The 14,268-nt window shown below is 36.9% G+C and overlaps 1 protein-coding gene across 4 annotated transcripts in view; it reads left to right on the plus strand.

Annotated features, from left to right (window-relative positions):
• Positions 1-14,268, plus strand: part of MACROD2 (MACRO domain containing 2) — a 2,143,045-nt gene that overhangs the window by 537,734 nt on the left and 1,591,043 nt on the right. For all 4 annotated transcript variants that reach the window (XM_025399153.1, XM_025399154.1, XM_025399155.1 and 1 more), the window contains exon 4: positions 767-796. In XM_025399153.1, the coding sequence (XP_025254938.1) occupies positions 767-796 (30 nt within the window). The remainder of the gene's footprint in view (positions 1-766; positions 797-14,268) is intronic.

Genomic DNA, 14,268 nt, shown 5'->3' on the forward strand with positions numbered 1-14,268 from the left:
ACTTAAGAACTCTATGGAATAAAGCTCAGTGTAGTGTATATTGAATTATGTTTTCTGGTTATTATATTTGGATAAATTTAGGCGTAAGATTGTTTAATACTTCAGCAGAAACCTGCAATGGAACTTCCTAAAAATTTGACCTTGTGAAAGAAATCCAAATGGAATTATTTTATACTTAATTTAGCGCCTATAAATGTGTGTGCTGGGCTAATAAATAAATAGGTAAGAAATACCACAGCACTGTTTAACGTTTATTTCTTTCCTCAAAATAAAAAAGTTAATCAAAAAAGTAATAAATTGTTACTATTTAAGAGTTATTTCTTACTGAAAAATGTTTTGTGATAGCTTTGTTTCATTATGTTTAACTTAATTAACATAATACTTTTTTGTTACATTGTCCTTTGAAATCATTAAAATTGGTTAAATAAAATTGTTCTATTCTACTTGATAAAATGGAGAGCTCAGAAGATTAATTTAGATACAGAACTGAGAATAAAACAGTCTCAATATGTGTTTAATTTCATTAGAAGGAAATATATTACAAAAATAGCCATTTGAAGAGAAAAAGATAAAAATAGTGAAATATTTTAATTTTCAAACTCATAAAATAGTAATATAAGCTGTCTTTAAATGAAAGTAAATATTTTATGTTTCTGTATGTATATGAGACATATGATCACTATCAGATTTATCTTGAATTACTCTGATATACTATATTTCTTATACATGTTATTTAATGTCTTTTGTTATGTTTTGTTTTAAACAGCAAATGCCAGTCTTCTTGGAGGAGGAGGTGGTAAGTCCTGAACATCACTTAACTTACAATACATTTTTATTGCTATACCAACAACAAGATGTTTAGTAACTTCTGTGACACTTCAAAGAAAATTTTGCTATAGTCATCAACCACAAAAATGTTAATCTTCCAAAAATAATTTATAATATGAATACCTTGGTTTGGTTAAATGTTATTTTAATTGACTTCAAGATATACACAGTACTCTTTTCTTCTTGTCAAACTTTGCATTTCTACTTTTGGCATAAGGTTTAACAGCTATAAGCTATATGAACACACATGTATGACATGTGTGTACATAGTTACAGAGTATTACATATTACAGAGTTATTTTTAATATGAATTCTAAACAATAGTACATTTAGAGGCTGTGGTTTCTTTTTCCACTATAATGACTTTCTTTTGCTTTTCATGACTTTGTAGCCTGAGAGCTTAATATATCAGCCACTTACTTTGAAAAATAAAAAAGAAATTACTGTTGACACTCTGCTTTTTCTTTCTGCTCAGTTAGAGGATAAAGAGAAGGAGATCAAAGTGAGCTGAGGGAGACAGAGATTCCTGTACTGGAAATTTTTTTGATACTAAAATCTTGTAACTATTTGTATTTTTATTTCTAGGTTAGGAAGATGAAAGCTTTCATAGTCCCAGTATATATAATATAGTAGGAGAGAAAAGAGTATACAATTAGAACAGAGTCCTTTTCATATAAGGCCCAGATGGACATAACTAGGTTTGTTTTCTCTTTCCCTGTCACTCTCTTTCTCCCTTCCTCTCTTGCTCTTTCTTTTTTCTTACACACAGTTGAAATAGATAGATTGTGCAGAGCCTTAGGCTTTCATCAGGAGGTTTCATTGTAATTTTTATATGGAAATTAAACATTTAACCTTTGTTTCTCTGTAAGAATAATTGGTTTTTTAAAAACAGAATCTTGGACATAAGAAAAATAGAAAAGTGTTTGAACTAGAAAATGCTCTTCATATTATCACATGTCAATGCATGTTCTATGCCAGAGTATCATGAAAAGAGTATGGGATTTGAAATTGGACTTACTGTGTGGAGACCATGAAAGCGTTAGTAAATATCTCCAAGCCTCAGTTACCTCATCTTTAAAGTGTGAGGACAGTATTAACTATCTAAAGTGTTTATTGTGAGAATTAAACAAAAATATCTGCTAAGTAACTAAGTCATGGAATAGTGCAGGATTCATAAATGTCTATTTCTTTTCTTCTTTCCTAAGTTATTTTAGAAAATATGAATCTGTAGGATGTTTCATTGTACTCATTATTGTATTTGGGGGGAATTAGAAGGGAAATTTTTCCTTAGGAGTTGAATTCCCAGTAATTTTTTCTTTCTGTCTCTTATAATAGGTGAAGAAAACATTATTAAGATAAATTGTCCATAGTGCTGATTTCCTTACAAGATCTATTAGTATTTTAAGAAACCTCACGAATACTGTTACTACCATAGAGGAAAGTTAAAATTGAGTCTATGTAAACACATTCATCAAGTTAAAACAACAAATTAGGTAGACGATTCAGTTATTGCTTTTGAATATTTAAAAAAATTGACTTGACTAATTATTAGCCACTATAACAGAAAAAGTAAGAAACATTAAAGTCCAAAGTAACAGTAGTTTAAAAGAGACAGAAATGTATTTCTGTCTCATGTAAAGGTAGTCTAGATACAGGTTGGAATGGTTATATGGTGATTCCGTGGTGTCATCAGAGACTCAGCTCTTACTTTTCTGTTCTTTTCTAGTGCATGGCTTTCATACTAAGATGACCTCAGGGTACAGGATGGCTCCTGGAGCTCTAGCCATCATAAATATGAGTACAGGTCAGAAGAAGTAGGAAAGGCAAAACATGAAAAAAAGTGAGCTCCCAAACATGAGTCAGTTTTCTTTACGCAGAATCCCACATTATCTTTGAATCTGGACAGTATTCATTCCTAGCATGTAGTCTTTTATTCCAAGAAGCAATACACTCATTGGGAAAAATTACTGTTCCGTTTACTAAGGAGGAAGGGGACAGTGGAGGTTGAGGAAAACAGTGTAATGTACCTGCCATGGTGGTTACCTCTATATTGTCAAACTGCTTTCTTTAAATATATGTATGTATTGTTGGTGTGTATAGAACTGACTCTAGTGATTTGGCTTGTATTTTCTTATGATTCCTCTCTCCTCTGTGAGAAGATTTATGAATGTCTAGCAATGGTAAGACATTCAGGAATAGGCCAGTTTTCTATTTAGCTAAAGTCTTTATTTTAATGTCTTCCTCTAGATGGTTGATTTTGCTCAATTTGTCATCATTTATAATTTTTTGAATAATAAAATTAGCAACTCAGCATCATCATAAAGATAAATTACAAGTATTTAAGATGGTTGTAATTTCTTTCATTAAAGTAGGTCATTGACAGGTTTAAATTTATTTATGCACTTCTGGAGATGTCAAGATTGCTCTAAAACATGCATCTGATTTTTGGAAAGCTGCATTTAAAAATTAAATTTAAGGAATATTTTTAGCCTTCTCTGAGCTGATTTTTGACCTTCTGATTCTATGACAAATCTTTTTAATCCTCTCAGTGATATTTGTAAAGTAACAGCTAGTAATCATCTAATAAGAAGCAATTGAATTGATGTAATTCTCTTGGATTTAATCAACAAGTCCTTTTTTCAACATGAGTTAATATCCCTTCAAAGGTTCCTCAAGAGAATAATTTTTTAATTGACTAAACAGTTTTATCAAGAAAATTTGACACTACATACAAAAATAATAATGGGACCTAAGTCCCATTCTTTAGATCCTCAGGAGAACTTTCCCCATATTCTGTATAAGTAGTACCTGATTGTGAAATGTAGACAAAATTATTGTATGCAGAATTGTATTGGCCATAAAATCTTAGCATTTTGTTGTTCTTTTTTGAGTGCTTACCACCGATGAGACAGATCCCCTGAAAGACTTAAAAAATGTTCACGTATCATCCTCTCAGTGCTGATTTTAAAGTGAGAGATTTACTTTACATTGATGTGAATTTTCATCTTTGAGCTAGATATCAATCTTTCTATGAATGTATTGCCACTGACTGCAGTTCATTGTAATGAGCATAGGTGATGTGATTACTTCTACTCAGTCATTTCAGTTAAAATTTGGTAACTTTTACCAATTTTACTAATTTGTTTGGTAAAATTGATCATTTTTGTTTATATATAGATAAGTTGAAGGCAGAGATGGATATGTACTAATTTCTTAATTGAATATATAGCTGGTCTATAGTGACTGAATTGTACTTTTCAGGAAACATTTACATTAGTGTTAAAAATCTTTTAAGTTCTGTTAATTTTTTGACAAACTTTCCATTATTATTACCAACAGTATCCTGTATATTATTTTACCTGTTGTTATTTTAATGGTTGAGAGAAACTTCTTCAAGGTTATATAGCTTATAGGGCAAGGTTGGAATGAGAAGACAGTGTTCTCGACTGCCACTCCAGGGCTGCTTGCCCTGGCACTGTGGTTTTTAATATGCTTCTGCTCTCCAGGTTTGCTTTTCTATGCACAGATGGGTAGCTCTGTTTACAACAGGAAAAATAAGTGAGAGGACAGGAAAACATACAGTTAAGATATGAATGTTGCATTCCTTGGCTTATTTTCACAAGTGTCAAGATCTATTGATAGCTTGAAAGTCAATACAATGGCACTGTCTTACAGTACTCTTGGATTGCTTCCCAGTTTCATATCCCTTTTTTGTGCATTTGAGATTCAGTCTTAGAAGACATTGCATTTTAGATACATGTTCACCCATCTGTAATAAGAATGTTGTACATGCACTAGGTCCTGTGATGCTGGTACCTTTGGAATATATAGTAAAATATAAATCATTGTAGCCAGTCTTAAATTATATAAAGAAGTAGCATTAGAAAGAAAAATTAGAACTAAGGAGCTAATTCCTCACTTCCTTTTGGATCATTATATAATAGACAGGAACAAAATTTACAGCCTCTTACTTTAGATATCTTTTCTTTTTCATTGATGTAATAGTTTTAACACAAAACTAGAACCTGCTGATAGAACCCAAGCAGGATATTGTTTATGGGATGTGCTTCCTCCTCCAGTCTGTCAAAGTACTTGAGGGATAATGCTAGACATTTAAAATGACAGTTCCTGACAGAGTGGTAACTTATTGTCTTTTGTACACATAGCTTTATGGCTGCCATTTTAATCATATATACATACACATAAATAAAAAATAAACACATATATTCGCATCAATGCTGTAATTCGATACCTTATTCCTGTGTTGATTCTGTGGCAGGTTAATAGGTAAGTACTGTTGTCTAATAAGCAAGTGCTGTTACCTATGCAGTCAGCCCCAGCTGCAATGCATGCAAAGCCATTTGCCCGTGAGAACAGAGCGGACACTGTGAGCCTTCCCACCTCTGATGGCTTCCTGCTTTCCCTCTGCCCCTTAGAGTAGGCCCAAAGATGGACAAGGTTCAGTACCTTGCGTTAGTAGCTGCTCCTCTAATCTCCCTCATTTCTGATTTGGACAGTTCTCCTTGAAGAGAGGATTCATAATGCTTGTCTGTTATTAATGTCCCTTCATACAATGAGGCGGTTTGTGTGGCGTACCAAAATGCATGTTGAAAAAGAATAAAATTATAACCTGGGTGATAGGTGCACCAAAATCTCAGACTTTGCCGTTACACAATTCATCCTTGTAACCATAAAACACTTGTACCCCAAAAGCTATTGAAATAAAAAAAAGAAAAAAAAAAGAAGAGTGAAATCATAAACCAAGTGCTGTCATATCATAGATAGTATTTGTGCATCTCCACACACCCATCATCTGTTTCTAAACACAAACACACATATGTGCACACATTCATTCAGCAAAGATTAATTGAGTTACTATTGTTTGTCCGTATTGATTGGTCAATAAACACAGCCTTTTCCCTGTGGCCAATCATGATCCCTGTTCAGCTGAATTATTAGAGCAATTATAGTTGTCTACATTCTTTCAGATGTTCCAAGGATTCTGCTGGCATAGTCTTTTGAGTTAAAATGATGCTTTCACATTAGTAGAATGGGCACTGGATGACTTCTTTAAAAGGCAGAACAGATACCCTGAAAACAACTCTTCATAAAAAATCTGAGTTGCTACCTGGAATTCCTAACATGAAGAGCAAAGCATTTAAAGGGCTTTTTGAATATGTTTAAGAGGGAATGATTTCATAAACTTTGTCTTAAGCATTCGTAAGCAGAGTGGAGCGCCTTCTCACCCTCCCTTCAAATACACAACGGCTTTCCCAGCATATATCACTCCGGTGCTCAACATCCCGCAGTGATTCTGTTTCACTCTTGTTAAACCTCCAGATGTGGCCAGGCTTCAGGCATGCTGGGAGGAATCTAGGATAGCAGTCAGCGGTGAGGGACTGAGGCAGTTTACAGAGGGTGAGTGTTGGGGGTTGCCCCTCAGGAGAGTCAGTCAAGCATGACTAGTAGTGAGTTTGCCAGCTGGCCTGTGCTCAGCAGGGGAGGGGCCCCAGCCATGGGCCTGCGGAACAGCAACAGCCTCTCAGTCCTGAGAGAGAGCAGCATGGCAGGAGAAACTCAGGGGCTCTGGCCTTTTTACTCAGTCTGGGAGCAGAGATGCAGGAAAGGATGTGATGCTAAACCACAGAAAATAAGGTTTAAATCTTAACTGCCTCGGCCAGGCATGGTGGCTCGTGCCTCTGTAATTTCAGTACTTTCAGAGGCCAGAGTAGGAGGATTATTTGAGCCCTGGAGTTTGAGACCAGCTTAGGCAACATAGTGACACCTCATCTCTACAAAAAATAATCAAAATTAGCCAGGTAAGGCTGTGCATGCCTGTGGTCCCAGCTACTTGGAAGGCTGAGGTGGGAGGATCGCTTGAGCTCTGGAGGTTGAGGCTGCAGTGAGCCATGATCACACCACTGCACTCCAGCCAGGCCATCAGAGTGAGACCCTGTCTCTTAAAAAAAAAATCTTGACTGCCTTAGGTGGGATTGATCCTGGGCACTATGGGCGGATAAGCCTGCTAAAGGAGGCCAGGAGGCCCAGATGTGAGGAAGAAGAGGGAAGGGGGTTAGGGACCAGGAGCCAGGCCAGGTCTGACAACACTCAGTTACACACTGAGCCAACCTACTTTTGCCCTCCCTCCTTCCCCCCTCCCTATCTTCCCTCCTCCTTCCCTCTTGCCTCCCTTCCTTCTTTACTTTCTTCTTTCCTTTCCCTGTTTCCCTCCTTCTTTCCTTCTTTCTTTTTCTCTTTCTCAGTCAACAGCAAATACTGATTACCTCTTGTGTACTAGCCTTGAAATCAATGTAGGTGAGATTCTTAGAACCAAGTGCAGCCAGAGGCATAAGTACTTATTTACACATTAATATCTTAAGAACTAAATAGGTTCTTCATGCAGGGAAAACGAAACAGAACAACGAAAGTCAACAGTTTATAGTGGTCAGGGAAGACTTCCCAGAAGAGGTGACACAGGAGCAGTCTTGAATGATGAGTAGTAGTTTTCAGGAAGCAGAACGTCATGATCTATTCAGATGTATCTCCTACTCTTTGCTGTAGAGATCTTGCTCTGCCATCTCCTCACTGTTCTGCCATCATATCATCCAGGCCTTGGTTAAGCCGTTTTCTTTGACAGTCCCAGCATGCCGCTTAAAATGGAGTGAAAAGTGTTAGGACAGAACTGAAGAAAGAACTCTGGCCGGGCGCGGTGGCTCAAGCCTGTAATCCCAGCACTTTGGGAGGCCGAGACAGGCGGATCACGAGGTCAGGAGATGGAGACCATCCTATCCTGGCTAACACGGTGAAACCCCGTCTCTACTAAAAAATACAAAAAACTAGCGGGGCATGGTGGTGGGCGCCTGTAGTCCCAGCTACTCGGGAGGCTGAGGCAGGAGAATGGCGTAAACCCGGGAGGCGGAGCCTGCAGTGAGCCGAGATTGCACCACTGCACTCCAGCCTGGGCGACAGAGCAAGACTCTGTCTCGAAAAACAAACAAACAAAAAAAACAAAAAAAAAAAAAGAAAGGAACTCTGGTGCTGGTGATGTGGGTGGCAAACCTCCATCAGAGTAACCTGGGCAAAGTCTGGTGGTCATCGCCAGTGCGAGCTCCTCCCTGCTTTACTTTCTCTTCTGATTACCTCGCCTACTTGTCAGTCTAGGGACCATCTCTGCAGCTGCTCATTCCAGTTGGATTTCTAGTATGTGTTTTCTTCATTCTACATGAGCTTGTCTAATTCTTGTTCTTAAAAGTTTAACTTAGCCATGGTAGCTCTAGTCTTGCCTACTGTTTGTCATTAAGCCTTCCAGATGCTCTTCCTGGTGGAGGAAGGTGAGGTGGAGAGGGTTCAAAATCCAAGCCATGCGTCTGCTTTGATCTCTCCTATGGTAACGGCAATTCCAAGGACATAATTTGTTTATTACACTTCTAACTTTGGTTACTGTGATCCCTTCATTCTAAAGCTAAACTTCAAAGTTAATTCATCATGTTTACTACACATGCTCCCAATTCTAAGTGAACTTTCCCACCGAAAATCCCTGTTGAAAAGCCAACCCTATGCAGATTAAATGCTCCTTCTCATTGTAGCCATACCTGAGCCTGGAAGTGTATATTCCTCCATTAAGGCAGAAACTTCCTAAGAGTGAGTAATTTCATATTCATCTTTATACCTCTGGCTCATTCTATCACACAGAGTAGGTGCTTTGAGATATTACTGTCTCTCATCCTGGATTCTCAACATGTTTATATAGTTTGGTTTTGACCAGTTTACTTTGGAAAGTTAATCTCTTTATCTTCAAGTGATTTCTAAATGAAAAAAACCCCCCAAACTTCAGAAATGGTTATAGCAGGCAACCTGAGGATGATATTCATATTTATGCAGTAATTATTTTTATTATAGTATTATCTTTTGTTTTTAAAAAGTTTGTATAGCCAGGATCTCATAATTTTCTTTAAATATATTTACTTTAAATGGGCAATAAAGAGAACAATATGTAATTGAATAGATGGGGAAATGAAATACAGAGAATTTACATTCTATAGATCACATGGAAAGAGGGAAAGCCTGTTGTTTCATTTGTGGTTTACCATATTGAGGGTATTTCACCAGTTATGTCATTCTCCTTTTTCATAGTTTGATTTTAATTTATTAATAATTTGTCTTTAACATACTACAAGTAACTTGTCATTGACATCATATTACTAATATGTATACTCGTGTTATCCTACAATGCGTTTCTATTTTCTTTTTTTAGCTTCAATAAGGTTTAACTAAAGAAAAATTGTATGTGTTGGTACTCTTAACTGGATCCTCTTTTAAGGTCACTTGTTTCCATTTTGCTTTTGATTTTTAGAGTTTGCCTTTTAAAAATTAGTTTTATAATTGGTATGTATTATTTATATTTGTATGTTTCTTTCATAATTAACGGTTTTTTAAACAAATAGATGTTTAGTCATTCTTTCAGAAAATGTTGAGATTAGTAAATTATGCTCAAAGATAGGAATCAAAGGTTGTAAAGAAAAAAAAATAACCATAATAGAAACCCTCTTTTTAGATGTGGAAATACCTTGGTAAAAATTCTAGGCTCTTATAAGTTCTCTCACTGTGTTGGGCTAGCTAAATGACACCTAAATGGTTGGAAGTTCAGATAATAACTACAAACAAATATGTTAAAAGTTAGGAAGTACTCTAACAGGTGCCAGGATATGTCTACATATCTTCTTAATTATATAGCAGCTATAGTATAATGCTTGTGTAGCTTATCTACTTGTGCCAAAGGTAAAATCTTTTTAAAACTATAAAAAAGAGAAGTTTATTGAGTTCCTGATTTAAATCGCTCATCCCCAAAGAGTCTCTGAATGCGACCTATTAGTACACAGTAGGAAACAAATTGCAAGCAGAATACTGCAGGTCAAGCCTATTATGTTTCACGATGACTACATTATATTCCTTCAGTTTATGGAAAAGAATTTTTTTTTTTTTTTTTTTTTTTTTTTTTTACTATCTGATGTAGCTCCACAGTAATATAAGGTGGGGCAATTTCTTTGGGAGCCACTTTTATAATCTTTTTCGTTTTTGGCACTGTTAAGCATCCTCTTCTTCATTTACCCCTCAAACTGAAGATACTATAGGGATGAATGAATTTGGCCAGTTCTTGATGGCAACAAATTCAAGATTTTCAGGGTCATGTCATAGGCACTGCAGGTCCCTCAGGTTACATGATCCTTTATTGCTGCAGCTCTGTCTTTGGTCAAAAGTCATTATTTTTTTAATGAGTTAGGACAAATTTATTGTTTTGTGTACTAGTTTCCTCTTCTAAAATGATGGTTATAATGATAGCTAACTACTTTACAGGTGTGGAATAACTAATTGCCCACTGTAAAATGTTTTTCAACATACAAAGTGTTAGATAAATGATTATTACTCTAGTTGTCATTATTATTAATGTTACAGTGTAAACCTGAAAGATGAAAGGTGCTGGATAATTGCAAGATATGGTGATGGTATATCCAAATAAAGGGGAATAAACTGAATTGTTGGATAACAAAAATCCAGATATCTGAGTATAGTAGAAGAGAATTTGTTTTACAGAAAGATGATGTCGATATCTGTGCTTTAATTAACCCCTCAGAAATCTGAGGATTTTACATACAAAGAGAGAGGAATATTCTAACAGTAGTTCATTTCATCTGTATGTATAATGGTCATCATAAGGAAGCTTCTTTCAAGTATTTAAATGCCCAGAGTCAAAAATAATTATATACTAGAGTATGAGGAATTCCAGCTTCATGCAACCTTACCAGTCTAGGAGAAGGTGAGCTTAATGCAGTCTTCAGGACAGGACAGGTGATGAGGCCATCTCTTAAGGTATGTGAAAGGAAACCAGAAGCAGTAGCATTTTTCTATTCAGGCACATGCTTGGCGCTGGGGAGGAACAGGGGATCCCACAGAATAGAGTTAATGGCCCACCCAATGTGTGTGTCCAGCAGGCAGTCAGGCCTGGAAAAAGAAGCAGGGAAAGAAAAACCTAGCAGAAGCTTCGAGTACACAAGGGAAGGGTGGTGCTGCAACCTGGAAGGTGACAGGGAAGACCAGGTATCCTCACAGGGCCACCTGACCCTGAGTTTAAATGGCAGCAGGAGAGACCTGGCAATAGCCTGGAGCCCACTGAGGTCAGTATACAGACCCCAGGTCTGAAAGGGTGACCCAAGTAAGATTAGCTCAGAGAAGGTTGAGGCTGCTAGAGAATCTGAGTCTCCAAAACTGGCTTTGGGACTGGGGTTGAGTGGAGCTTATGCATGGAGAGAATCAGTGGATTCAGCTATGAACAACTGGGAGAGAGATGCAAGAAAACTAAGAAGTGTACAATATTGGGACGTTCTCCAGGAGAAGATGAACAAGAAGTGATGTTTCACGAGTTGTAGCTAAAATACTCTCTCAGCTTCTGCCACACGGTTATTTCTAACCAACGAAAAGCTCTCAGAAATAGCCATGAGGGGCACAAAGCCCCCACTAGACTAAAAATCCACTAACTCTGCCACTTCCTGGATGCGGAACACACCAAAGGCCTCACACTTACAAATGTGGTATGATGTCCATGCCTGCAGGGTCAGTTTTGCAGGACGTAGACCAAAAAGACTTTTACAAAGCTCCAGATTTCATTTCTAGTATGATTGGAAAAAGCATAATTTACTAGTCAGATTTTGTTAAACAAGGAATAATTCTACATCTCCATTAGTACAAAAGCCTTGCTCTGTCATTAGATTATCTCTACTTAGGAATCTTCTAGCAGGCCCCTCTGCATGCCCTAGATGGTTGGGCACTATCCCTACTGTGTCTCCATCAAAGTCACTGAATTTTCTTAGGTAACTATCTCTCTTCCCTCTAAGATTACAGATTTCACAATGACATGGACTGTTTCTATTTTGTTCACTCGCTGAATCCTCAGAATCTTGTAGAAAATTTGACATGTAATAGGCACCTGCCAACTAGCTGCTGGACAGATGGCTAAAGAAATGATGGTAATAACTAGCCTTTATGGGGTGCTGCTCTGTGCCAGACACTGTGTAAGAATGGCACATACATTATCTATGTTAATTATCTAAATATTCTGAGTAGATAGGTATTATTCTTTTCATTTTACAGATGGAAGATCAAAAGCTCAGTGAGGTTAGGATGAATAAAATATTGGGTAGACCCAGTATTTTAACTAAAACTCTCCAACTCCAAATCCTCCTCTTTTAATCATCGTGCTGTAAGTTCACGAGTTCAAATTAACTTAGTATTACTTAGGGGAATAAGGAGTATATCCATGGATTTATATGTCTCTAAACCCTTGTATTCTGATTTTTTCTGGGCAACCGGTTTTCTTCTTTGAATTTCCAACTCATCCTTATGTCTAATTCTCATCCTCTGGAAATAGCTTTACCCCTAAGAGTTATTTTCTGGGAATAGAAGAATCAGTGGTGCTAAGCTAGGAATTTCTAGGCTTGTCTCTCCTTCTTTCTCAGTTTGAATATTCTACAGTACCTGTTCTTTAACCTTCATTCTGATAAAATAGTATTTTCAATAATCAGAATTTCTGAGGATTTTGTTGTATTTATAAATAACAAAAATAAGCTATAAAGTTGAAGTCCTCTTTGACTTCTTTTCTCAATTTCATTTTCTTTCACAATCATTATCATTTGATGTACAACTTTTGTTTGTCATAATTTTGTATACATATGTATCTGCAAATAACAGACAGTATTGTTTAAAAATGTTGCATAAATATATTATGGGCATTCTAAAATTTGTTTTTATTTTATTTTATTATTTTGCTAAGCATTGTTTAAAAATGTATTCATGTAGATATAGAAACCACTAATTACAAAATGATTAAGGATACTTTTGGTTTAATTGATAATGGCTTTAAGCCTATAAAATTCAGTTCTATTTTTGAAAAGTAGCTTTTAGGAACATATGTACCAGTTATACAAGAATATATCTTCATAGTCCTGGTACAGCTAGTCTTTCTAATGAAGATGATAAAAGTGGGAAAATTTGAAGTATGTACAGTATATAGTTTTGGAAGGCAGCAGCAGTACTAAATCTCAACTCCCACAAGTTTAGATGTGCCAGGGTAGTATATCTGGATAATATTTAGGTTGGTGCTCTTAAATCTGTCTAGTGTTTCTTTGCATATATCAAGGAATACCTGTCTTTGGCCTAAAATTTTTTATGCCAATCTTTATACCCTAGAGTTCAAAGGATATGCCAATGATTAATTCATCCTTTAAAAAATAATACAAGATAACTTTGATAAAACATCTAAAAAGTTCTTAAGTTTGTCTCTTTTCCCTTGAACAGGGAGAAGAACTCTATTACAAGTATTATCTTAAATATGCTTTGAATTAATGGTTCTAAAATTTGAATGTGCATCAGAATTGCTTGGAGGGCTTGTTAAAACACAGATTACTGGGCCTTATGCCCAGAATTTCTGTTTTAGTAAGTCTGAGGTGAAGTCCATGAATTTGCATTTCTAATAAGTTCCCTTTTAATGCTGACCCTGCCAATTTGGGGACCACACTTTAAGAATTACTGCTCTAATCGGCCAGGCGCGGTGGCTCAAGCCTGTAATCCCAGCACTTTGGGAGGCCGAGACGGGCGGATCACGAGGTCAGGAGATCGAGACCATCCTGGCTAACCCGGTGAAACCCCGTCTCTACTACAAAAATACAAAAAAAACTAGCCGGGCGAGGTGGCGGGCGCCTGTAGTCCCAGCTACTAGGGAGGCTGAGGCAGGAGAATGGCGTGAACCCGGGAGGCAGAGCTTGCAGTGAGCCGAGATCCGCCACTGCACTCCAGCCTGGGCGACAGAGGGAGACTCTGTCTCAAGAAAAAAACAAAAACAAAAACAAAAACAACAACAACAAAAAGAATTACTGCTCTAAATAAAAGTGAATAAAGAGGGGACTTTAGGTTATGGCAGAGTGAGGAGGTTGGTAAATCCTCTCTCCAAAAAAAGCAGCTAAAGGCTGGACAAAAAATCCCCAACAAAGTAAAATCATAACCATTTTAGTACTCCTAACATCTAAATAGAATATAACGATTTGAGAAGGATTTATGCTTCAAAAACTGCTGAACTTCATAGTTGGAATCTACAGCAACCTTGTTCCCACCCTCTCCATTTGGTTGTGTGGAAAATCTGCCAGGGTTGGGAGTTTTAGGGGGTGGGCAGGTTGTGCCTCTGTAGTCAAACAAGACTCATGGACTTGAGTCGTGAGTGATTAATACGCCCTGAAGAGTTGTCAATGAAAGTGATGATCTTGGCCAGATGCGGGCCAAAAGCCTGAAGTAGTGGTTGTGGTTGGGACCAAGATATTTCTGGCTACCACTGAGCACATGCACAGTGGATACCAAAAAGACCCTAAGCTTTTTATATACTGTTGTCCAACCCTC

This window comes from Theropithecus gelada, chromosome 10 (genome assembly GCF_003255815.1).
Source record: "Theropithecus gelada isolate Dixy chromosome 10, Tgel_1.0, whole genome shotgun sequence".
In the NCBI taxonomy this organism is placed as follows: Eukaryota; Metazoa; Chordata; class Mammalia; order Primates; family Cercopithecidae; genus Theropithecus; species Theropithecus gelada.